At 38.6% G+C, this 24,921-nt stretch overlaps 4 protein-coding genes across 18 annotated transcripts in view; all 4 read right to left on the minus strand.

Moving 5' to 3' along the window:
* The window catches only part of LOC129726097 (putative phosphatidate phosphatase), a 33,579-nt gene extending 28,971 nt beyond the window's left edge, over nucleotides 1-4,608 (minus strand). The window contains exons 1-2 of one of the 15 annotated variants that reach the window (XM_055682734.1): nucleotides 4,417-4,608; nucleotides 3,157-3,542 (exon numbers count right to left, since the gene is read on the minus strand). In XM_055682734.1, the coding sequence (XP_055538709.1) occupies nucleotides 3,157-3,430 (274 nt within the window). In that variant the 5' untranslated portion in view covers nucleotides 3,431-3,542; nucleotides 4,417-4,608. Of the gene's footprint in view, nucleotides 1-3,156; nucleotides 3,827-4,143 lie in introns of all 15 variants that reach the window. The other 14 variants (XM_055682733.1, XM_055682732.1, XM_055682731.1 and 11 more) reach the window with 14 other exon arrangements.
* Nucleotides 4,609-6,526: 1,918 nt separating this feature from the next.
* On the minus strand, nucleotides 6,527-8,403 carry LOC129722924 (tRNA (adenine(37)-N6)-methyltransferase). The gene is made up of 5 exons (XM_055676776.1): nucleotides 8,219-8,403; nucleotides 8,025-8,157; nucleotides 7,355-7,741; nucleotides 7,047-7,298; nucleotides 6,527-6,979 (listed from the first exon to the last, which is right to left on the minus strand). The coding sequence occupies exons 1-5, from the start codon at nucleotides 8,287-8,289 to the stop codon at nucleotides 6,782-6,784; spliced, it is 1,041 nt and encodes a 346-aa protein (XP_055532751.1). The 5' UTR covers nucleotides 8,290-8,403; the 3' UTR covers nucleotides 6,527-6,781.
* Nucleotides 8,404-18,670: 10,267 nt separating this feature from the next.
* LOC129719855 (uncharacterized) lies at nucleotides 18,671-19,144 on the minus strand. The gene is made up of 2 exons (XM_055671271.1): nucleotides 18,953-19,144; nucleotides 18,671-18,835 (listed from the first exon to the last, which is right to left on the minus strand). The coding sequence occupies exons 1-2, from the start codon at nucleotides 19,142-19,144 to the stop codon at nucleotides 18,671-18,673; spliced, it is 357 nt and encodes a 118-aa protein (XP_055527246.1).
* Nucleotides 19,145-21,958: 2,814 nt separating this feature from the next.
* LOC129719856 (uncharacterized) lies at nucleotides 21,959-23,558 on the minus strand. Its single transcript, XM_055671272.1, has 3 exons — nucleotides 23,500-23,558; nucleotides 22,430-23,392; nucleotides 21,959-22,249 (listed from the first exon to the last, which is right to left on the minus strand). Exons 1-3 carry the CDS (start codon nucleotides 23,509-23,511, stop codon nucleotides 21,959-21,961), a joined length of 1,266 nt encoding a protein of 421 aa, XP_055527247.1. The 5' UTR covers nucleotides 23,512-23,558.
* Between the last annotated feature and the right edge of the window lie 1,363 nt (nucleotides 23,559-24,921).

Genomic DNA, 24,921 nt, shown 5'->3' on the forward strand with positions numbered 1-24,921 from the left:
CGAGATAGGGGCACATGAATAGTGAATTGAGATTGATTTTTTCAGTTCAATAGATTTTGGTTGTCATCACACATGCGTTCCACTGGATATTTATCTATTCGTTTCCAGGTCAAATAAATGTTTTACGAAAAGAATATGTTTCCAGGCAACGGTTAGTGCATATAAAGCACACGCAAGGCTAATAAATCATTTTTTCTCATTTTCTGTTCATCAGTCAGGATTCTTAGTGTATTTGTTTAAAACATTTTCAAATTTTCGCTGAGAGTTTTGCCTAGCGCCATTACATCGAAATCCCCCTCGATATTTGACGACATTTGAAATGTCAGCCCAGTTAGCGAGCGACATTCGTTAACTGGGCTAGGCCCTCAGCCCAGTTAGCGAACGAACAGTGTAAATCTAACTATTCACAAATACTAACACCGTTGCAATATTTTGACTCAAGATTTCTACATTATCTAATAGCAGACAAGAGTGAAACACAAATAAAAACAGTTTTGATTGTCGCTCTTTTCATTGCTTGATTTCAAACGGTGTTTGGAAGGATAAGCATTAGGGTGTCCCAAAGAAATCGATGTTGAAAAAGGCAAGGTGCTCAGCCTTAAATTAGAGATAATGTTATTTAAAGCGTTTATGTAGAACATTTCGACTTTCTAAAAAATTGTTTTTTAAGCTACAAAGCCAGTCTTTTGCACTTCTTCCAATTCTGTTCGATTCCCAAATTTTTCCATTTTTTTTATTTCTGTGTGTTTGTTTTTATAATCGTTTGCATGGTTTAGTTCAGCATTGCATTTGGTTATTTGACTACCAGACCCCATTAAACATCACAGAAAAAATTATTTCGTGTCATAATTTTTAGATAAAACCCTTCAAAACACAAATAAATTTTTTTGATCAACAACTGAAATTTTCATTGCAAAGCAGGATTCACGACAAAAATTTACATGAAGAAAGATCCTTGATATCTTATCGGAGGGCTGAGACATTGACATTTTCATATGTGATGGAAAACTATGCATTTTAACAAATATGTTGATAAACCGTTTTTATTTTGAAAAAAAAAAAAAGAAATAACAATGTTGAGAAAACCAATGCATATTCGGATGGCTGATAACTTAGTATAAGCTTTAAAAATTCGGAAAAATATGCGAAAAAAGTTAAAACGAAAATTGTGATTAGAAAACTTAATGTTGCTCGTAATATGTAAGAGATAGAAAAAGAATGTTATCTAAGAATTATGAGAAAAATTCACTTTGTGATGTTCAATGGACTCTGTGAGTCAAATAATTAAATGCGATGCTGAACAATGCAGAATATAAAAAACAATACCACAAAAATAAAAAAATATATGGAATAATGTAGGAATCGAACAGATTTGAAAAAAGTGCAAAAGAGTGGTTTTGTAGCTTGAAAAAGTCATTTTGTCATTAATCAAGTTTAGGCAACCTGATAACGATGCTATAAATCACATTATCTTTCAATTTCGGGCTGAGCACCTTGACTTTTTCAACATCGATTTTTTTGGGGCAACCTAATAAGCATTCTTTTCTTAGCATTTGTGTAAATATTTATACCATGTTAAAAAAAAAACAATACCCAACAGGAACAGAAGTACCATCTCGTATATAATGTTAAATAAAAGAGGACGAAATAAGACTTGAAACAATTTTTCTCCCGCTTAACCTCATTTTTGCTATAGAAAGTGAATGCCTCGTATAATCCAGCAGCAAGATGCAGACAAGGCAAGTATTGCTCATTCACATCTTTCTTATAGTACATACAAGCACTCAGCCCTAAGTGAACGGATTAATTAATTATAGCTTGTTGTGGAAGTCAGTTGCTGGTTTCCGAGCCGCTTATGTTGACGACACGCATTTTAACATTGTAAGCTCTATTGACGAATGCTGTTTATTTAGACACAAAATTACTTTTCGGTGGTGACGAAGCTTGTTTGCGGGTTATCTGGCCAGTAAGGGGTCATTATACGAGAGCGTATGGCATGTATATTTGTGACATCTGGAATCCATCTCAATTTTTTCGCCCGTTTATTATACGGCGTGAAGTCTAATTAATCTTGCAATGTAATCTTCCTGGCTTTAATTTCACTGAATATGATTAGGAAAATATATGATTTTTGCATTCATAGTGAAACTGTTGATGAAAGATTTGCCAACTATTCTTCAATTAACGTTTTGCTTAGAACAATATAATTTAATTTTACAACTAAACCAATATTCACGATTTGACTTGTAATAGGTACAGACAACGCTTGCATCAGCGCATTGCTAAACAAAACGAATAAAAATGTGAAGGAAATAACTGTGCTCCCCTTAGTATAATACGAATACACATTTCTGCAAGTGTGAGTTTATATCAACAGACCATGGAAACTTTTAAAACTGATTCTAAATTGGAAAATTGTTCCACTAAGTGTATCAACGTACGCAACTTCATTTACTACATAAAATAGGGGTTGCCTGAACAGTGAAATCAAAACAATACTTGTACATCAAGTTCATATAGTTAGCATTTTAGTGGGAATACACTGGTCGACGAGCTTTGAATTTTTCTAACGTGAACAGCAGGAATATCATTCTGAAAACAGTTACGTTTTAGTATTCGACGTCACGCCCTAACCGTATATTTACTATCAATGGTTGGAGCTTAATCTTATCGTGAAGGTTTTTAGATTCCTAACTCAAATTTCTGAAATGAAAATATGTAAGGGTTGATAACAGATGGAAAACCTGCACACGTTAGAAAGTGATACGATTACCTAGTAGATTGATAAAACATCAAATGTCACGATAGGTTCAATCATGTCACCAAACGTACAAATCTGAATGACTAATTTAAAACCAATTTTATAGGCAGGTTTGTTTCGATGTGTGGGCTATTGCAGAGATATTTTAATAATAAAAAACTAGGTTTTATTTTATTCGAAAGAGGCTTCGCAGCCGAATGTAAGCGTACAGGACAACTGTACTGACTCTATATCAGATTCGAACATACGACGACCGGGAATGGGGCTAGTTTTCTACTTCAAGCCCCGTATACTGCTAAAATAATTATTGTTTTATTTTGAGGGGGTACATTGTGCACATACACAAAATATACAGAACATATAGTTTTTTTTAGTATTTTAGGTGCGTTACTTACCACAGCACAGAATAATAAAGTCAATTCCGATACGAACAAATATTCGCTTGGTGTCATTCATCGTATTATTTCGACGATCTTCGACAATGGGTGATTCACTATTCGGATTAGATACTGCACTGTTACTATTGCTGCTACCGGTGCTGTTACTGCCAGCAAGCTCAATCACCGCTTGCTGCAACACTGGCTGAGTGTTGGTCGCACGTTGTGATATCACTTGATTACTTCTCCTCAAAGGGGTTACCTCAGTTGGCACTGCATTCAAGCCACTCATTTATGGTTCGGATAAAAATTTTGACTTTTATCAACTTTCAATTCACACCACAGTGTTCCATACTACAAATCATAGCTTGTCCAAAGCAGATAAGGCACTTTCCAGGTTGCAGCTGATAAATTAACAGGTATACCGTGACACATTTAAAGATGATTCACTGCACTAAGCTTGCTAAAGTTCCACTGTTTGAAGGCTAAATTGTTACACCTTAAACTGTAAGTCGCTGAATCATACAGTGAATGTTTCATGAGAATATGTTCGAAGCTTAGGTGGCGGGCAATCTGAATAGAAGTCGTACAACTCATGTTTCCATAACCAAGTTTTGCCTCATATTTCAAATGTAAAGCAGGATAATTGTTGTGATGTAACTATTGACTGACAACACCGTAGCATTACCTAATAGCGCGTAAAAAGATGTAGCAGAGAGATAACCAATGCAATTCAATTACAGTGTATTTTTCAGTGTTTTGCACAACTTGATACTAGGCAGAAAAGAATATAGATTGCTCGGAGGTATTTTCTTTGTATATTTATTGTAGATATTTTACTAATAAATTTTTAGTCTACAAATTTGATTCACCGATTTATATACTACACTATAATCTATGAATAGGAAACAAATTCTGGCAAAACAATAGGTAAAATGATTTTCAGTAGGGGTTTATTTAAAATGTTCTGGTAAATCTTTTTCTGCGCGCTTCCATATTAGTTACTTTATTGTGCGCAAACCACGATTTTTAATGGTTGGAAACCGGTTTCTTGACTTCATAAGATGACGATTCTGATTTAATGCGCCTGTACAGATATAGCGTAGACTAGTTTCTTTTTCTGCTGGCGTGAGATGTGTAAATATTACGAAACCGTGGTCACATTGCTCTCACCTGCTTACGACATGCAGTAAAATCCATCACAGAAGACATCAAGGCACTTGAATAATGACCACAGAACAGTAAACACTTAGAACTAGCAAAAATCACTCGACAGACCTTATTGCCGATAGTAAATAAACAAGATAAAAATGTTTATAAATAGCATGGAGATAATTTCCTTTCGTGGTTGCGATTGCAATGCTTTGCTTGATTGAAAGTACACGGTTATGCATCTGCGCACAAAACAGAGAGAAGGCGTACTACCGAACCCGTCGACGTCCCAGCTGTTTCTGTATGCATGTTTGTCCCCTTGTACGCGTGTAACGTTTTGTTCGCTGCTGGTTAAGATCTCCGCTATTTAGTTATTTTGATTCTCTTTCCTGAGAACAGCTTGCGAGAGAGGGTTCAACTGCTGTCAAAAATATCGAGGCACTCGATTTATTGCGTTTATTGGGGTATATCGAGAAACTGAACGTCTCAAAACTCTATGAATAGTCTGAGAAAGGTGACAAATACTTGAATAGAAAATTTAACACAAGATGTCGTCTTTCAAAACTATTCTACCTGAAGCCAGGTATTCACCTGAAAGGAAATTGAAACAAAAATATCCCGTTTTTGCCGAAAAAAAATGATTAGATCAATCCGTAGATAAGAACAGGAATAAAACGAGGATGTGGACTGCAAGCCAAATTAGCGATTACATGATAGAGAAGTCAAAATCTATCAAACTACATACAACCGAGGATCAGAACTTTTTTTTTTGACTTTTTAAATACTCTTTTAAACCCATGTGTTCACGACACGTTTACTTGCAAGAATTTATTCTACTTATTCAAAAACTGTCTCATGTCTATATTAAAGCCATTAAAAACTTAGAAAGGCTCAAAACTTAACAAAATGCCTATAAAATTAATTATGTTGGAGGGTTTGTTATATAATCTTTTATATAACTGAGATACCTACATAGAAAAAACTAATAAACTTAAAAGGTTAAGGAGTCTTCTTTAACAAGCGTTCATATGGATAAAACAAGTCATTTGGACAAAATAAGTCTCTTTTATAATAAAACCAGAAAAATAAATAATATTTCTTTACAGGATATTCTATCAATGATGCGATATTGGCAGAGAGACGCCTCCCAGTTGATCTCGACGATGCTGGTCTTAACAAGTCATTCGTCACAGTTTTGAATATCAGTTGGGAGCACTGTTGCCAACTGTATAGATTTATCTGGAAACGTACAGATTTTCTGGACTTTTTCGGTACAGATTCTGTACCGTACAGATTACAGATTTTTGTGAAAAAGTACAGATAAGTACAGATTTTTTAAATTGGTTGCAAAAGATTAAACAAAACATTGTGACAGATTCCACGACGATGCAATGAATGCGTTGTTGCAGCCCATGCACTTAGAATATACTGCCCAAACTCCGGAATTTATTGTCGAGAAGGGTAACACTGAGTGGTCGGATGAAAATAGGCAGCTGTCGCCAAAACTGTATCAACAGTCGAAGTAGAAGTTCAAAACTAATATTAACAGAGTCAATGCCGCGTCGTCACAGATTTATGAAAAATAAACAAAAATTGTTGAAGTTGTTTCTTCAAAAAATACAAAATAGAAACCATGGTTCAATGGAACAGATTTATTCCGAAAATAGTACAGATGAAAAAGATTTTTGCAGCTTTCAGTACAGATGAAAATGTGGTAACACTGGTTGGGAGAAATTGTTAGTGTCCATAGAATCTCAGCGCTAGCCCCATTACTGTCCTGTATATTAACGGTTGGCTGTGAATTCTGTGTCAAATATACAGAAGGTCAAATTCCGAAAAAATGCACCTGGGCTTACGCTTACTCTCAATAGTGATACTACCAGCAATATAAATTGCGGAGTAGACAAAACGCCTGGGCAATATCAATCACAATAGATCAAGTGTTTCTGGTGGCAGTCATGAGTCCATATAAAAAAAACAGCGTACATAAATCTCGATTTGCTTGTGTCTCTGCTAAAACTTTTACAATATATATTTTTGACCGTTTTCACATTTGAATGGATGTTTTGCATCTGAATTAAATAATTGAGCTCATTACTAGCTAATATATCTACCATGCACAATAAAAAAAATAATTTTCTTGACATCATCTGGCAAGAATTTTTTCCTACCAACAAAAATATGTAGATTTCCAGACGCATATATTTTGAATTTTTCAAAAGATTACGCCTGGGTATTTGTATAAGAGAGCTAGGTGAATACCGTTATTGAAACGTGGGTAATAGTATGCCGCATTTTGTGAATATTGCATTTCTATAATCAGATTTATATCAAAGACTAGAAAGAATAACTACAAGAACTTGCTGCGAATATTAGATAAATGCCGTGAATCTATTATTGTTATCGTTATCATGTGAAATACATAACATGTAATTTAATCCAGGAAGTCATCGTCCAAAACTCATTTTATTACCATTTATATACCTAACTTTTATTCTTCAGTTAGCGTATCCGTGTTGCTTAAACTCACCACTTTTCGTACTTGTAGTACAATAACAGTGTTGTTTTTATCTTCAAATTTACAAGTTACAGTATTTTCTCCAAGCTGAAAAGTGTATATTTGAGATCCATACCTTGTTCTAAGGTATAACGAGCGTGGATCGGTTTTAAGTATATCTGCAATAGATTTCTGTAAAACAATTGTTTTCTTGTATCAGCGTATCAGTGTATTGGTGCATATCTGCATAATAACTTACTTTATCAATGATAAGTTCCTGAACTTGTTTCATGGCGTTTTTGTTAAAAATTACCGTCATTTCTGTATTATTGGTAACCCAAGTAGGAACAGTAACGTTGGTACAGTTTCCTGAGGTAGATGCGATTGGTTCTGAATTCTCTTCTCCGTCAGGTGCTTCTCGCGAAGAAAAGAATGGTTGTTCATAAAATTGGAATGGGACATCATACTGCGGAATGTATGGTTTAATATCTAACACAGGAGTCTCATCCACCTGAAAATATAGAAGTTTATAAAGAATAAACCAAGTTGTTACTTTGTTTAAAATACCATATCAGTTCCGTAGAAAAAAATTGTAGAATTCTCAATTTTATCCAACTGAACTAGGGACAAACCAATTGGGCAAGGACGATGGGGGGACCGCGTGCTAAACACTCCCACACGTTCTCCACTGAGGCGGGGAGGAGCGACCTTTGCTTTGTGGTGTGCCTGATTGCGATGGAAGTGATAAATTATCCATATGTGTGAAAATTTTTCTAAACCTTCGAAAGCATGTTCAGGATTATTAAACACAGATAGATTCAACTCAATACGGCTGATTAACCGAGATCCCACATTAGCTTGGCGTGGTACCGCCCTTTTTTCTGGAAACACAGTTCTGATTATTCCTATTGGCTTTAATAAAATCGAGTTTTCGTTAGTATCTTCACGGCAGCCCTAGAAATATGGAATAGGAACACAATTTAGGTAACAAAAAATGATTTACTTAAAGCAATAAAAATTTTATCATTTATTTAATTTGGATTGTCAGCCAAAACGTTTTTTTACAGTATACTGTTTTTTCAAACGAAAGAATTTTAAAACAACAAACTGCTGTTATATTTTACATGATCTTCTTTCGAGAGAGGTTGGTAGCCAAACAAAAATCCTCACAGCTATCAAATGTTTCATTTAATAACTGAATTCAATACATATTTGCTACAATCAGTAATTAACTTACATTGTTTGCTTTCGTTGCCAAACGTTGCTGATGGGTTAATGATCTACAGCCCTCGCATTGAAATGACTTAATAGCTGTGTTAATTTTCTGTACATCCGATTGGTAGATATACTGCAAATTGTTAATTTGCTGCCTATAGGAAAATTAATGCATTTTACAAATTACCAACTGCGATGAACAGATAGAGCAATTACCTAAGATTTTTTATTTCGTTTCTCGCTATCAAAAGTTGATTTTTCAACTGTTTAACATCTTCTTCGTTCATGATATTATTTGTTTCTTAGAAAGGTATTTGACAGAGTTAAAATTATTATTACTTTAAAACATGATTGTCCAGTGCCAGTCCATTGACTTTTGTTTATATTTGTTTCCGACGAACAGAGCTGCCAGATTTTATTTTGAAAACACTGAATGCACTCGTAAAAAAATCTGTATTTTTCTGTATTTTATTCCTGTGCCAACAAGTGCTTGGGGTTGTGGTAGTTAGGCTTGGAATCCGACCTTAGATCTCGCCTAAAGCCGTTAAAAGATTGGGAAAAATTCCTGGAAAAAAAACTCAGGTCTATAACCGTGTTTCTTCCTATGTACTCTCGAATCAGTTATTTTTCCCGCTTAGCTAAATGTCGGATGTCCAGAAGAAATCAATGAAAAACTAGTTACCGCTTAGTTAAAGCAGCCCTGAGAAGGTCCTCTAGATACAGAACACTACCTCTACGGAACCACTACTTATCGATTAATACTCGCTACAAACAATTAAGTCGCTACTGTTTTCGAAGCTTCCTTCGTAATGTCGAGCGTAGGCTCAAACGCAACCCCAAATCGTTTTGGAAATATGTTAGCGAACAGCGTAAAGATGATGGCCTTCCTTCGAGTATGCACTTAGACGGTGTCACTGCGAACTCTGTCGAGCAAATCTGCCATTTGTTTTCGCGAAAAATTTCCAGAGTATTTGTATACGAACGGTTAACGACGGATGAAGTTAGGACCTGTACAGTCTATTCGCTCAATCAATTCGCATTGGCGTCTTTCCCTCGGTCTGGAAATCGGCGTACATGTTTCCAGAGCACAAGAAAGGCCATAAAAGTAACATCGACAACTACCGTGGAATCTCCGCTCTTTGCTCCATATCGAAACTCTTCGAGCTCGTTGTGTTTAAGCCTACTTTCTCGTTCTTCAAGCAGTACATCGTCGACGAACAACACGGGTTCATGCCTAAGCGATCAACGGCCACAAATCTCCTGACGCTCACATCCTACGTAATGGACAGCTTTGACGACCAGTCTCAGACGGACGTCATCTACACGGACCTATCCGCCCCTTTCGATAAACTGAACCACCGAATCGCCGTGGCTAAACTCGCAAAGCTTGGCATCGAAGGCCCACTGCTTTACTGGTTTCAGTCGTATTTGTCTGACCGGCGTTTAGTTGTGTTCATTAATGGAGTTTTTTCGACATCTTTCTCCGCTCACTCAAGCATTCCGCAAGGCAGTCATCTCGGGCCTTTGATATTCCTGATTTACTTAAACAACGTCAATTTTCGACTTCAAGGCCCTCGGCTGTCATTCGCTGACGACCTTAATTGGTTTGCCAAAGTGAAAACTCCGTCAGATGCCGCAGCGCTCCAGAACCAGTTAAGGCTTTTTTGCAGAATAGTGCGCGGACAACCGCATGCAATTGAACGCTGACAAATGCGAGATAATAACATTCTCCAGAAAGCGTAGTCCACTGAATTTCAACTACAATTTGTCAAATACACCTCTGCGACGCACAAACTGTGTGAAGGATTTGGGAGTATTGCTTGACTCAAAGCTAAGCTTTAAACAACATATGACATTCATCATTGACAAGGCTAGTAGAAACTTGGGATTTATTATGCGTATCGCCAAAAACTTCAACGACATCTATTGCCTGAAGGCACTGTATTGCGCTTTGGTGCGCTCCAACTTTGAATACTGCGCTTCAGTGGGGAATCCCTCCTACCAGAATGGAGTAAACAGAATCGAGTCAGTGCAACGAAGATTTGTTCGATTTGCTCTTAGAAGACTTCCGTGGAACGATCCTTTTCGACTACCTAGCTACGAACAGCGATGCAGACTCATCAACTTGGATACACTGCAAATCCGTCGGGACATATCCAGGGCAATATTCGTCTCCGACGTGCTGACCTCACGAATAGATTGTCCGGCAATTCTCGAGCAACTCAATATTTACGTTAGACCACGCATGTTGCGAAATAGCCTCTTCCTTTACGTTCAGAATAGGTGAACGAACTACAGTAGCTTCCGCACGATAACCGGTCTCCAGTGCCATTTCAATCGTTTCGCTACAAGCTTCGATTTCGACACCAGCCGCGAGATGCTGAAGACCCGCTTTTTGACTTCAGCACGTAATTTTTAGCATAGTACAATCATTTGGGCCACAAGGCCTGTTGATGTAATTTTTACAAATAAACAAACAAACAAATAAACGCAAATACAATATAATTACAATCAGGCGCAAATATTCCACGTTGGACGAGAAAACAGATTTTAAAGCCTACTCGCACCTATACAAATTTCCATTCGGAACTGCTTGTGAAAACCGAATCGGCCAGAAATTCTGTACAAATCTGTATAAAAAAATCAAAATTCTGTATGAATTCTGTATTCTGTATCATTTCTGTATCGTGGTCAAAAAATCTGTATAACAGAGCTGCCAGATTTTATTTTGAAAAATCTGTATGCACCCGTAAAAAAATCTGTATTTTTATGTATTTAGTTCGTGTGCCTACAAGTGCTCTGGTTTGGGGTAACTGGGCTTGGCATTCAACCTTAGACTTCGCCTGGAAGCGTAGAAAGGTTGGGTAAAATTCCTGAAAGAAAACTCAAGGCTATAACCGTGTTTTTTTTGCTAGAGAGGCAATAGAAAATTTTGTTCCAAAACTTCCCCGTTTAGCCAAATGTCGAATGTCCAGAAGAAATCAAACAAAAGGAATTTCCCGCTTAGTAAATGCCAGACACTCAGCAAAACTCGAACAACCACGCTCGACGCAAGGGTTAGAATCCCAACGCTGACATAGGTGTCGATGGTTGTGAGGTGGCGTGATTCACCCACAACCAACCCAACTGGTCTAGGTTCAGTCCTAGCCGACACCGAGAGATTTTCTGAGGCTAAAAATCTCTGGGATCACGCATTCCAGCGCATGAGGAAATAAAGCCGTTGGCGCCGGTCCGTTGAACAACGGGTCGTAAGTTAGGGTCCTGGGTGGAGTCGCCTCCACCAGTGGCGGAACCAGATCGACGGAAAATAAGCAAGAATAAAAAAAAATCGACTGCTAAAATTCTGTACAAATCTGTATTAAAAATCAAAATTCTGTATGAATTCTGTATTCTGTATCATTTCTGTAACGTGGTCAAAAAATCTGTATAATACAGAAAAATCTGCATACTTGGCAGCCCTGCTGTATAATACAGAAAAATCTGTATACTTGGCAGCCCTGCCGACGAAACACTTTAGCATGGATGCCAGGTTATTTTGTCAAATGTCCTAACATTCCGAGAAAAAAGTTTTCGCATGCCTTCCAACCAGCGTCGCCAGAATTATTTCAGTAAAATCCGTAGATTCTACGAATTTCTACGGATTTCCCCTCTTTTCTACGGATTTCCCATATAAATGTTTTTCCGTAGAAATGAACAAATCCGTAGATCTACGGATAAATCCGTAGATCTGGCAAGCCGTATGTACGTATGTCTTATCTTATACGTACATACTTATACTTATCTTATACACTGGCGTTTTTTTTCTGGTACACGTTGCCCCATAGTACTCCGTACCTCGTCCTGTCCAACTGCTCGACAAATAATGAACAAAATGAATTTTCTTTTTCTCGGCATTATCGAGCCCCAAAGAAAATCCCATAAGGAACTGTCAAAAAGTTATTTACAAAATCAAGGCAGCATTTTTCGAGTAGGAACGAGACAAATGCAGGGCTGCGCAGGTACACTGCCTACAAAAACAACTCAAACAGTAATTTTATTCAGAGTGTGGTAACATTCGAGTAGTTCATTTTGTACCAACTTTTTTGGAAGATTTCTTCCTGAGTATTACGTATGTCTTATGTATGTGTTATAACTATGTACAATTACAGAAACTTTCAAGGTTTTTTTGATGTTATTTTTTTCGGGTCGTTAAAACCGACCGAAGGCTGGAAAAATTACCGGCAAATTGAAAACTGTCGAGTAAAAACAAGATCAACACCGTCGTAATCACATTTTTTCTAATGTCATCATATATTTTTCAATATCTTCAATTTTTTTTCACAAACAAGGATGTCTTCGCCGCAAGGTAATGTCTTCGATTTGAAGAAATTCAGAGATGCCAGATGTTTTTGAAAAATGTCTGCAACTGCTCGAAAAACCGGAAAAATTTACTCGAAATCTGAAAAAATTCTATCCGTGATCCGAAAAAATTTTGCTCGCGCTGGCAAAAGTCTGTAAAAATCTGCACAAAATTTAGGAAAATCTGCGCAAATATGCGCTGTTATCGGGCTGCTAAATTTGAGAGCGCGATGCTTCCCGGAAGCTCGGCTACTATTTCTCTAGCGCGTCTAGCAGCGACCGGTACGGTGTGAAGTGATGATACAGCGCTGCCAAACGGGGTATAGAAGCGCACCGTTAAGGATGCCCTTAGTGAATAGTAGAGATACTCAGAGAGAGAGATAAGCGATGAAAAAAAACCGCCAATTTGGCAACTAGGTTTCACATGTCAAAGGTGCCAGATCTCTTCATAAAGCGCAATGTTGACTAACTTTTTCATTCGAATCGTATATAGACTAGGGTGTCCCAAAAAAAACGATGTTGAAAAAGTCAAGGTGCTCAGCACTAAATTGAAAGATAATGTTGTTTATAGCATTTTTGTAGAACATTTCGACTTTCTAAAAAAACGTTTTCAGGTTGCCCAAACGTGATTTATGAAAAAATGACTTTTTTAAGCTACAAACCCACTTTTTTCAATTCTGCTCGATTCCCAAATTTTCCCATATATCTTTTTTTGTGGGGTTATTTTTGAATATTTTGCATGATTTGGTTCAGCATCGCATTCAATTATTTGACTCATAGAGCCCATTAAACATCACAAAAAAAAAAGTTTTTTTTTTCAATAATTTTCAGATAAAACCCTTTAAAACACAAATAAAAAAAATTTTGATCAAGAACTGAAATTTTCATTGCGAAGCGGGATTTACGACGAAAATTTACATGACAAAAGATACTTGATATCTTATAGTATTATGGTGAAAGTATATAGAATTAAACATAAACATAAAATATAACACCTTCACGGTTTTTGTGATGCACTTTTTTATTCCCCACCGTCACCATCAGTTATACCAGCGGTTCTCAACCTTTTTTTGTCCGCGTACCCCTTGGTGATATTTTCCAAATCAATTGTACCCATAATTATTATGGTGAAAGTATATAAAATTGAACATAAACATAAAATATAACACCTTCACGGTTTTTATGATGCACTTTATTATTACCCACCGTCACCATCAGTTATCAATTATTGATGATTATTTTGTTGATCATACAAAAGGTTTGTGAACCACCAGTTTAAAATCACTGTGATGAACCAATTTTTAAGCATTCTCAATTCATTGTTTAGCAATAAAACATAAAAAATGTGAAAATAAATATATCCTTTAATGTACTTGATTGCAACACCTTTCAATGTGTTACATTTCAATGTGTTACTTTTCTAGTTTTAAATAGATGCGCAAAGAGTGAGGTCGAAAACTCCAAGTGAACCGTCAAATCGAGGCTCCAAGTGTGCAAAGTAAACAAACTCATGTGCGTTACTTTTCGTACAGTGTTGCAATCTGTATAAATTCTGTGAATCCCGTGCAATTATGGTTCCAACATAAAATGTTTTCATCATGCTCATATTATGAGTGATGCATTGAAAATTAAATAACTGCATGAACAAGCATTGAAACTCAGTAATATATCCTTACAATGTTTCGAAATTTCATTACACTTTCTAGTGCGTGCAAAGTCATGCGAAAATAAATGTGATTGCCAGAATTGTTTAAAATAGAATATTAGCAAAGGGTTGCCATCAGGGGGAAACTATCTGTCAAATATCGTGTAACCGTGACCAACATATTTGGCAACAAGGCGTCCGATTGTTTTGGTTTTTGTCGTTTTGATCGAAGTTGAATTTAGTAGAATTAGAAGCTTCTTTTTTCTCGAGCAAACTCGAGAAATTGCGGAAAACTTTTATTAGTAATGCGTTGCGTAGTGAAATTTTGTGGCAGCAACTTGTATTTGGCAAAAAGTGATTAAGTTTCATCGCCATCAAACGTCATGGACCAACAAACTTCATGGAACAGAGTTGATCTGCGATAACGCACACATATACGAATTTTGACAGCAGTAAATCCCCCCTGGTTGCCATTTTTACTGCTTTTCTCTTTGCGTATCTCTTTATAACACAGTCTCTAGGTTTCACATGTCAGGGGTGCCAGATCTCTTCTCAAAGCGCAATGTTGACTAACTTTTTCATTCGACTCGTAATGCTGATTTTGACGGTGGAAGTTCTGGGGAATAATAAAGTGCATCACGAATGCCGTGAAGGTGTTAAATTTTATATTTAGGTTAAATTTTATATACTTTGACCATAATTTAAAAATCGTTTGGCTCACAACATTCTCTTCGCATATATCTCTCTCTGAGTATTGCTAGACTATACCGTCCCGGACTACACTGGGCAGCTGAAAAAAAAAACACTTTCCGAGCAGTTGCAATGGTGTGCGTAATACCAGAGGTAGCTGTCACTGTTTTGTTTTGGTCATTATCGTGTGTGTGTGTGTGTGTGTGTGTGTGTGTGTGTGTGTGTGTGTGTGTGTGTGTGTGTGTGTGTGTGTGTGTTTGTGTGTGTGTTTGTGTGTGTGTGTGTGTGTGCGTGTGTGTATGTGTGCGTGTGTGTGTGCGTGGGTGTGTGCGTGCGTGTGTTAGAACTGATTTTTATAAAATCAGTGTCAAGTGGAAGGTCTAGTTGCCCTATAAGACCCTATTGATTTGTTTTGCAATCGGACTCTTACTTTGCCTGTTATGTTTAAAAATGTGAAATCTAACTATGAAATGAAACATATTCCGAAAAATACTTAAACTCACTCACTTTGCTCAGAGATGGCTGAACCGATTACCACAAAATTAGTGTAAAATGAAAAGTCTAGCTGCCTCAAAACATCCTATTGAATTTTGCTGTAATCGGACTGTAACTTCATCTGTAATGTATCGAAATGTGAAAATCACGGAACTTCATTATCTCAGAAACTACGCAACCGATTTGGTCAATATTGATATAAAATGATCGGGCTAGTTAAGGGTTAACTGATGAATTATGATTGAACACGTGGTTTCAAAGTTTGGCTGCGTTATACGTTCCCATTTCATTTGATTATAATCGAACTTAAGCAACCGTTAAGTATTAAATTGTTGAAACAACGAAAGTCTATTATCTCAGAGATTACACGACTTATTTGAACATAACTAGTGTCATACGAACGAGTCATCTCTCAAACTTACAAATAACAAACTTCATAACAATTTGATATGTGGTTCAAAAGTTATGGAAAGAAAAGGAATTCAAAGACTATTTAAAACTAGAGGCTAGACAACTTTATTTTTATAAAAAATATTTCGATAATTTTACACGATATTGGTTGATATATTTTGATATTTATCGTTTATCTGTCAATTGACATCCTCCAACGATAATGTAACGCTTGATGTAACGGCAATGAGCTATGATATAGATAGAGGGGTGCCAGAAAATGGAACGGTAAATACCTTTTAATATTGAATATTGGAAATATTCCGCAATATATCAATAGTGTCTTACCCCTAGTTTTAAAACTATACCTGCTTTGATCAATATATGTGGCGTCATCATAATTTAAATGTGGTATCGCACTATTTGCTCGTGAATCAATTGTTCGATATTAAGAGTCATTTTTTTATATTTTATATTTAACATTACGACAAATTTCATATTTTATACTTCGATTACAACATCAATATGTTAGAACCCAAAGAGTGAATTTGCCTTCATTGGATTGAAGCGTTCATGTAAATCTAGTTTTACAAATAATAAGTTTGAATGAGAAAGGCTGGGTCTGACCGCTAGGTGGATTAATTTAGATTTTCAAGAATTTTTTACTAGTTATGGCAGTTTATGGCTGAAAAAGCCTCCTTGTGCCAATAAACAACGCGGAATATAATTTTAAATGGCTTTTTCTTTTTTTCGAGATCTACTCTCAGTTAACTGGACTTGTAAAATTCAATAAAATACCTTTTTTTGCCACAATAAACCACACACTTAATTGCATAATGTTTTCTCGGTAAAGTAAGATACCGAACTACTTGAAAACATTTTCGTTTGCCGTTGTTCCGTAAAAAATACTGAGAAATCGGAAACCAAACGTGTTTACCGGAGTATCTTAAATTTGTTCACAGAAATAATGCATTAAACAACAAACTTCCGAACTCAGTAAACTAAAATACCGAATCTCGGAAACCTGACATCCTTTAACCAAGATTTCATCGAACGTAAAAAGCGTTTACCGAGTGTTGGGTTCAGTCGTACGTAGTCTAAGAATAACACGTCTATCTACGATGCTGGTTTAGATCCAAGTGCCCCAGTCGAGCGTCCGTTCGTTTCTATCACCGATCGCTCGCTTCTCCCACATACATAGAGCATCTGCAGTTGTGCCACTCACATATGCAGCCGCTCTGCGCTCGTTGATGTTCGGCCACTGATCGCTCTAGATAGATTCGGTAAAGATACACTGACTCAAAATAACAATGCAATTGTCGGAACTCTACATCCTTCTCCTTGTCCAAAAAAAATAATAATAAATAAGTGAAATACGCCAGTAAGCTTAGTTTGCTTCATAGTCAAAGGACCAGTTCTATTCTTTGAAAATTATTTAAAAAAAATGACAATGATATTTAAAAAAAAATTAATCATTCCAAATATCGCGAAGGGATCTTTTTATCCCTCGACGGACGTTTTACCGGGGGTTCGTCTCCGTCAGTTGCTTTGTCGTCTCCAATTTCCCGTTTGTTTTTTGCTTTCTGCATTTGTGTTGCTGGTGCTGATGCTTCAGGCTGTTGGTGGTTTGTAAGTGAGTCTGAACTTTCCTCTTCTGACGATGGGTACTTACGCAAATGTGTGATGGATCGACGATACATTACACCCTCTTCATTAGCGACAATAGTATCATTCCCGGTTTTCTTTATGACCTTAAACTTCTCTAGACGGAATTTTGGTTCTAGTTTACCCGTCTCGTAGTTACGCAGCATAACCATATCACCTTCTTTGATGTCAGAGGGTGTTGCATGTCTACGCTTGTCTGCGTATAGCTTCCCTTGCATCTTTTTCATTGCGTCCTTTTCACGTGTATCGGCATCTCGAAGCCAATGAGGATCGGTTCGTAGAGATGGCAAGAGATCCTTCACCGGGCGGCCAGTTTACAACTCCATTGGCGCTTTTTCAGTAACCGAGTGCGGCGTTGTATTGTACATGTAGATGTAGTTTTGTAGTGCTTTACTCTAATCACTATTTGTTGCCTTTGCTATACGTAATGTACGTAGTATTCCCTGATTCTGCCTCTCTACAAGACCGTTAATTTGAGGCCAGTAGGGGATAGTACGCACCAATCTAATGTTCTTGCTGTTACAGTAGTCAGAAAACTCCTCTCTACCAAATGGTGGGCCATTGTCGCTCCGAATGGTTTCAGGATACGTCTGTTCATGAAAAATATTTTCTAATGCCGCAATCGTCTTGCTAGCATTCGTGCCCTTCATTTCGACTACCTTTAGAAATCGACTGTAGTAGTCAACCACCACTAGGAACGTTGCACATTCTTTGGCTGAAAAGAAGTCTATTCCGATCTGCTGCCATGCTCGTTCCGGCATTTCTTTACGAATTAATGGTTCTGGAGGATGTTGTTTACTAACGGCGGCGCATCCAGCACATTCCTCCACAGTATCAGCAACGTCCCGGTCCATACACGGCCACCACATTTTCTCTCTCAGATTTCTCCTCATGGCTACCACCCCTGGATGACCTCTATGAGCAATGTATAAGGCTCTCTGTCGTAACTTGCACGGAAGAACAATTCTATCGTCCCTTATCACTATACCTTCGACTACTCCAAGTTCCCTTTTAAAAGCTTGGTAGCGGTATAGTTCAGGTGGCCAGTCTTGAGTCTCCAGACATTTCATAACTGACAACAGGGTCTTGTCAGTAGCAGTTGCTTCTTTGATTTCGCTCAAGGTGATAGCAAAGGGCTCATGTTCTATGGCAAGCAGGAAGTGCCCCGTGTGATCATCGAATGGTTTATCAGGTTTAGCTACCAGACTGTATATGTACTCCAAGGTTTTAAGGTCTGTGAAGATAGTGAAATGCAGCCCGAATAGGTGCAGATAAAATTTCTCGACTGCCCATACCACTGCCAATGCTTCCCGTTGCGTTTGCGGATACAGTCTTTCCGTACTTGTTAACCCTTTTGACGCGAAACTAATAATACGTGGCGTATTATGTCTATCTCTTTGTGCCAAGACTGCCCCTAGACCAACCGATGAGGCATCCACATACAACTAGGTGGTATCATTCGGATCGAAAAATCCCAACTTGCGTACGTTGTTGGATAACTCGAGCCTTAAATCGTCAAAAGCTCGTTTTTGATCTTCACCGAATAACCCGACGTCTCCACGGATAAATTTACGCAAAGGCTCGGTTCTCGTTGACAGATTGGGGATAAACTGTCCCACGAAATTTACAAGTCCGAGAAAACTTCGAACTTCTTCTCTAGACGACGGCAAGCGGAAAAATTTTTAAAATTTTTTTTCTTCAGATGGACTAATGCCATATTCGCTAACCTTGAATCCTGAAATTTCGAGCTCCGTGACCCCGAAAATGCACTTGCTCTTGTTCAGTAAAGCATTGTTGCGCTCTAGAATAGCAAGTACTTGTTTCAGCCGTCTATCATGCTCTGCCTTGGTTCGTCCTGATACGACGATGTCGTCGATATAAACTATTACGCCATCTACTCCCACCAGCATTTCCGTCATAATTCTTTGGAAAATCTCAGGTGCGCAGTTAATTCCGAACATCAGGCGTTTGAACCGCATTAAACCGCCTGCTGTCATGAATGTAGTGACGCCACGAGATTCAGGATGGAGCTCGACGTGGTGATACGCCTAAGTGATGTCCAATCGTGAATAGAACTTCGATCCCCTTAGCTTGTTCAAGAACGTATCGATGACAGGTAATGGGTAGTGCTCACGCTGAATAGCTTCGTTCGGGTGCTTCATGTTGATGCATATTCTGACATCATCTTTTCCCTTTGGTACTATCACCATAGGGGATATTCAGTCTGGTGATCCTTCGACTTTTTCAATGACGTCGGTGAGCAACATTTGTTGGATTTTATCGTTAACTCTTTCCTTTATAGCTGCAGGAATTCTGAGGTATGCCACTTTCTTCAGTGGAACGTTTCGGTCAATGGAAAGTTTCACCATGATGCCTGGAAACTTCGGGAATGGTTTGAAAACCGTGTTGACATAAAGCACATCGAGCCCAACTTTAAGAACTCGGAGTTCTTCAGACGTCCTTTTACTTAAAAGGCATTTGGAAGCCTCCTAGACAACATAGAATTCCGCATATGTTTTGGGATTCGACGAATTCACATATATCCAAGCCTCGAACACAGCCGACACATCAAGTGGTGCATTGCTAGCATAAGCATGTAAGCGTCGATCACATTGGTATTTCTTTTTGAAAATACTCGCTTTTCCTTGCAACAGTTTATTCCAAGCATCCTCGGTAACCGTGTTTATCGAGGCTCCCGAGTCAATGAGAAATTCTATTGGGACATTGTCAATCTGGCATAGTATCAATCCATCACTGGAAACATGGGCTCGCATGTTCACCTGGTAAAATTAAGTCAAGATTGGGTTTTAATTTCAGATTTTTTCCTCTTTTGTTTTTATTTGTTATTCAATTTCGTTTTCAACTACAACATCAGAAAATTAGGTATCTCAAATGAATTAGTTTTTGAATAGGAACTCAAAATGCAAACATGGATATTGAAAAAAAAATCTTTACTCTACCTCGGCCACGTCATCGGCTGTCGGGCGATGTGGTACTTCTTCCTTCCACGTTGTTTCCGAGCGAGCCAATGAGTTTAATTCATCCGAATAACGTTCAACTGTGCGCCTGGGAAAACGCGATCGCTGCTGCTGTGCAGTATTAATGGTGCATTTCCGGGCGTAATGCCCTCTTTGTCCACAACGGTTACAAATTGCACTACGATCAAAACACTCACGAGAATCCTTGATATGCCTAGAAGATCCACAGCGATCGCATTGAATTCTGGATCGGTTGCCACTTAATACACGACGTCTGGTAGGCGTTTCAAAATTTCGTATCGGACTTGCATGCCTGTTTCGACGTTGTCCTTGGCTAACGCTGTTTACCTCCGGTTCACCACGGAAAGGTTTGAGCTTTTCCCTTTGCTTCATAAGAATTTCACGGTTCACAGCGTAGTTGATGACTTCATCCAAAGTCATAACATTCTCCAATCCTTTGTCCTTTACTTTCTCGTCTTTAGCCCCCATCGTAATCTGTTGAAGAAGCTCAGTCTCCTCACGATCAAGGAACTCACATCTTGATGCCTGCGAGCGCAGTCTGAGTATGAAGTTGTTAAACGTTTCTTCACTCCCTTGGGTGAGAGAGCGGAAAACTTCGAGCTCTACACATTCGTTTCGCTTGCCGATAAAAAATTTCTCCAAGCGTTTCACTGCGTTATCGTATTCTGGAATTTCCGGAGGCATCAGTGGAAACCTCTCCGGTACAGGAATAACTTCTTCCGGAACTTTTCGTAAGTTGTGGAAAATACGCTGCAGTCCTCTTCCTCCAAGTGATAGCATTGTCACATATTTCTCATGCTGAGACTCTATTTTCCGCATTTCCAGATACAGCTCAAAAGCACGATGCCACTCTTCCCACTCCCTGCGTAAATCTTGGGAATCGACGTTCTCGTTGAAAATGCACAAAGGCATTCGGCGTATTTCGTCTCAAAATTTTTTTTCTTCAGATGGACTAATGCCATATTCGCTAACCTTGAATCCTAAAATTTCGAGCTCCGTGACCCCGAAAATGCACTTGCTCTTGTTCAGTAAAGCATTGTTGCGCTCTAGAATAGCAAGTACTTGTTTCAGCCGTCTATCATGCTCTGCCTTGGTTCGTCCTGATACGACGATGTCGTCGATATAAACTATTACGCCATCTACTCCCACCAGCATTTCCGTCATAATTCTTTGGAAAATCTCAGGTGCGCAGTTAATTCCGAACATCAGGCGTTTGAACCGCATTAAACCGCCTGCTGTCATGAATGTAGTGACGCCACGAGATTCAGGATGGAGCTCGACGTGGTGATACGCCTAAGTGATGTCCAATCGTGAATAGAACTTCGATCCCCTTAGCTTGTTCAAGAACGTATCGATGACAGGTAATGGGTAGTGCTCACGCTGAATAGCTTCGTTCGGGTGCTTCATGTTGATGCATATTCTGACATCATCTTTTCCCTTTGGTACTATCACCATAGGGGATATTCAGTCTGGTGATCCTTCGACTTTTTCAATGACGTCGGTGAGCAACATTTGTTGGATTTTATCGTTAACTCTTTCCTTTATAGCTGCAGGAATTCTGAGGTATGCCACTTTCTTCAGTGGAACGTTTCGGTCAATGGAAAGTTTCACCATGATGCCTGGAAACTTCGGGAATGGTTTGAAAACCGTGTTGACATAAAGCACATCGAGCCCAACTTTAAGAACTCGGAGTTCTTCAGACGTCCTTTTACTTAAAAGGCATTTGGAAGCCTCCTAGACAACATAGAATTCCGCATATGTTTTGGGATTCGACGAATTCACATATATCCAAGCCTCGAACACAGCCGACACATCAAGTGGTGCATTGCTAGCATAAGCATGTAAGCGTCGATCACATTGGTATTTCTTTTTGAAAATACTCGCTTTTCCTTGCAACAGTTTATTCCAAGCATCCTCGGTAACCGTGTTTATCGAGGCTCCCGAGTCAATGAGAAATTCTATTGGGACATTGTCAATCTGGCATAGTATCAATCCATCACTGGAAACATGGGCTCGCATGTTCACCTGGTAAAATTAAGTCAAGATTGGGTTTTAATTTCAGATTTTTTCCTCTTTTGTTTTTATTTGTTATTCAATTTCGTTTTCAACTACAACATCAGAAAATTAGGTATCTCAAATGAATTAGTTTTTGAATAGGAACTCAAAATGCAAACATGGATATTGAAAAAAAAATCTTTACTCTACCTCGGCCACGTCATCGGCTGTCGGGCGATGTGGTACTTCTTCCTTCCACGTTGTTTCCGAGCGAGCCAATGAGTTTAATTCATCCGAATAACGTTCAACTGTGCGCCTGGGAAAACGCGATCGCTGCTGCTGTGCAGTATTAATGGTGCATTTCCGGGCGTAATGCCCTCTTTGTCCACAACGGTTACAAATTGCACTACGATCAAAACACTCACGAGAATCCTTGATATGCCTAGAAGATCCACAGCGATCGCATTGAATTCTGGATCGGTTGCCACTTAATACACGACGTCTGGTAGGCGTTTCAAAATTTCGTATCGGACTTGCATGCCTGTTTCGACGTTGTCCTTGGCTAACGCTGTTTACCTCCGGTTCACCACGGAAAGGTTTGAGCTTTTCCCTTTGCTTCATAAGAATTTCACGGTTCACAGCGTAGTTGATGACTTCATCCAAAGTCATAACATTCTCCAATCCTTTGTCCTTTACTTTCTCGTCTTTAGCCCCCATCGTAATCTGTTGAAGAAGCTCAGTCTCCTCACGATCAAGGAACTCACATCTTGATGCCTGCGAGCGCAGTCTGAGTATGAAGTTGTTAAACGTTTCTTCACTCCCTTGGGTGAGAGAGCGGAAAACTTCGAGCTCTACACGTTCGTTTCGCTTGCCGATAAAAAATTTCTCCAAGCGTTTCACTGCGTTATCGTATTCTGGAATTTCCGGAGGCATCAGTGGAAACCTCTCCGGTACAGGAATAACTTTTCGTAAGTTGTGGAAAATACGCTGCAGTCCTCTTCCTCCAAGTGATAGCATTGTCACATATTTCTCATGCTGAGACTCTATTTTCCGCATTTCCAGATACAGCTCAAAAGCACGATGCCACTCTTCCCACTCCCTGCGTAAATCTTGGGAATCGACGTTCTCGTTGAAAATGCACAAAGGCATTCGGCGTATTTCGTCTCCACTCATCTGAAATTTTAACAGAGAAGGAATACGTCGCAATCAAATCCACGAAATTGAGAAAAAAACAAAAGTGAATATAATCTATCGCTCGGCCCAATAGAAAATGGACGTACTTCAATTTGCATGGTCAACACTAATCTTCAACCAACATCAGATCACAAACACTAACTCCACTATCCCGAAATAATCAAACAGTTTGAACATGTTTTCTTGCTATCTTCGTTTCCCTCTGTTCCTATAGACGCCACTTTCTGTTTCTCTTGACTTCCTTCGGACTTGCTTGCGGTTCACAGCGTCATGATTATCAACCTCGCCTTTTCTAATTGCGCTTCGGTTTCACCGGACCCGCCAAATTTTGACAGCGCTTCGATTTTCATCGGACTCGCTTTTTTTAACTACGCTTCGGTTTTCACCGGACCCGCTAAATTTTGACAGCGCTTCGATTTTCATCGGACTCGCTTTTTCTAACTGCGCTTCGGTTTTCACCGGACCCGCTAAATTTGGACAGCGCTTCGATTTTCATCGGACTCGCTTTTGGTAACTGCGTAGTAGTTTTACCATTGCGGTTTCATTTAGTTTTCACACAACGCCTTACAATTCGCTTCGGGCTCACTTTTCATTTTCGCAGTGGAATTATTTCCTAACCTAGACTTTCAATTATTTCACATTCAAAAGGGTACGGCATTGAAAATCTAGCACAAGCACAAGAGTTCTTCTATCGCGAGCGGCAAAGAAAAAAATGTTTCCATTTTTTCAATTATACTCACCATTATCCTACCAACTGTGCCAACTTGTTGGGTTCAGTCGTACGTAGTCTAAGAATAACACGTCTATCTACGATGCTGGTTTAGATCCAAGTGCCCCAGTCGAGCGTCCGTTCGTTTCTATCACCGATCGCGCGCTTCTCCCACATACATAGAGCATCTGCAGTTGTGCCACTCACATCACACTCACTCACATATGCAGCCGCTCTGCGCTCGTTGATATTCGGCCACTGATCGCTCTAGATGGATTCGGTAAAGATACACTGACTCAAAATAACAATGCAATTGTCGGAACTCTACACCGAGATTCTGAAAAATAGAACTGTCAAAATAAAGAGTGCTTCGCTATCAGCTTTGTTCGTATACCGGTGTAGATGTGAAAGCAGCAGTTTTTTTCGGCTGATTGTCATTATAAAGAAATCTGTAATATTCAGAATAAGTAAAATATTTGGTTAGTAAACAGTATTTTTCACAGATCTCGTGTTTTGCAAAGAATATTCAAAGAAACCATTAATTCTATCTTCACCTAATTTTTGCTTCGCAGGATGAAAGTTGCAAAGTGATAGATGAGACATACTTTATTTCCTGGAGGCAACACAACTCTCCCGTTTTGACCAATACAGTTTTTTGTTAAATCAGTTGACCTAATAATTAATAAATTTATTCGTATATTTAATCGTTTTGATCATAATCTGGGTTTATCTAAAAAAATCTCGCGTACTTCAGTAAATTTTACCGGAGTTTTCCTAATATTTGACAGCTGCGATTTCC

This window comes from Wyeomyia smithii, chromosome 2, assembly GCF_029784165.1.
Source record: "Wyeomyia smithii strain HCP4-BCI-WySm-NY-G18 chromosome 2, ASM2978416v1, whole genome shotgun sequence".
NCBI classification, from domain to species: Eukaryota; Metazoa; Arthropoda; class Insecta; order Diptera; family Culicidae; genus Wyeomyia; species Wyeomyia smithii.

Excerpts from the sequence above, each read along its gene's own strand:
- LOC129722924 (XM_055676776.1), bottom strand. The coding sequence starts at position 8,289 with ATGAACGAAGAAGATGTTAAACAGTTGAAAAATCAACTTTTGATAGCG. Across the intron at positions 8,158-8,218 it reads AACGAAATAAAAAATCTTAG|GCAGCAAATTAACAATTTGC; the intron begins GTAATTGCTCTA and ends ATTTTCCTATAG. Across the intron at positions 6,980-7,046 it reads AGGAACTTATCATTGATAAA|AAATCTATTGCAGATATACT; the intron begins GTAAGTTATTAT and ends ATTGTTTTACAG.
- LOC129719855 (XM_055671271.1), bottom strand. The coding sequence starts at position 19,144 with ATGACGGAAATGCTGGTGGGAGTAGATGGCGTAATAGTTTATATCGAC. Across the intron at positions 18,836-18,952 it reads TCGAAATTTCAGGATTCAAG|TTTATCCCCAATCTGTCAAC; the intron begins GTTAGCGAATAT and ends TTCGTGGGACAG.
- LOC129719856 (XM_055671272.1), bottom strand. Across the intron at positions 22,250-22,429 it reads CAGCCGATGACGTGGCCGAG|GTGAACATGCGAGCCCATGT; the intron begins GTAGAGTAAAGA and ends TAATTTTACCAG.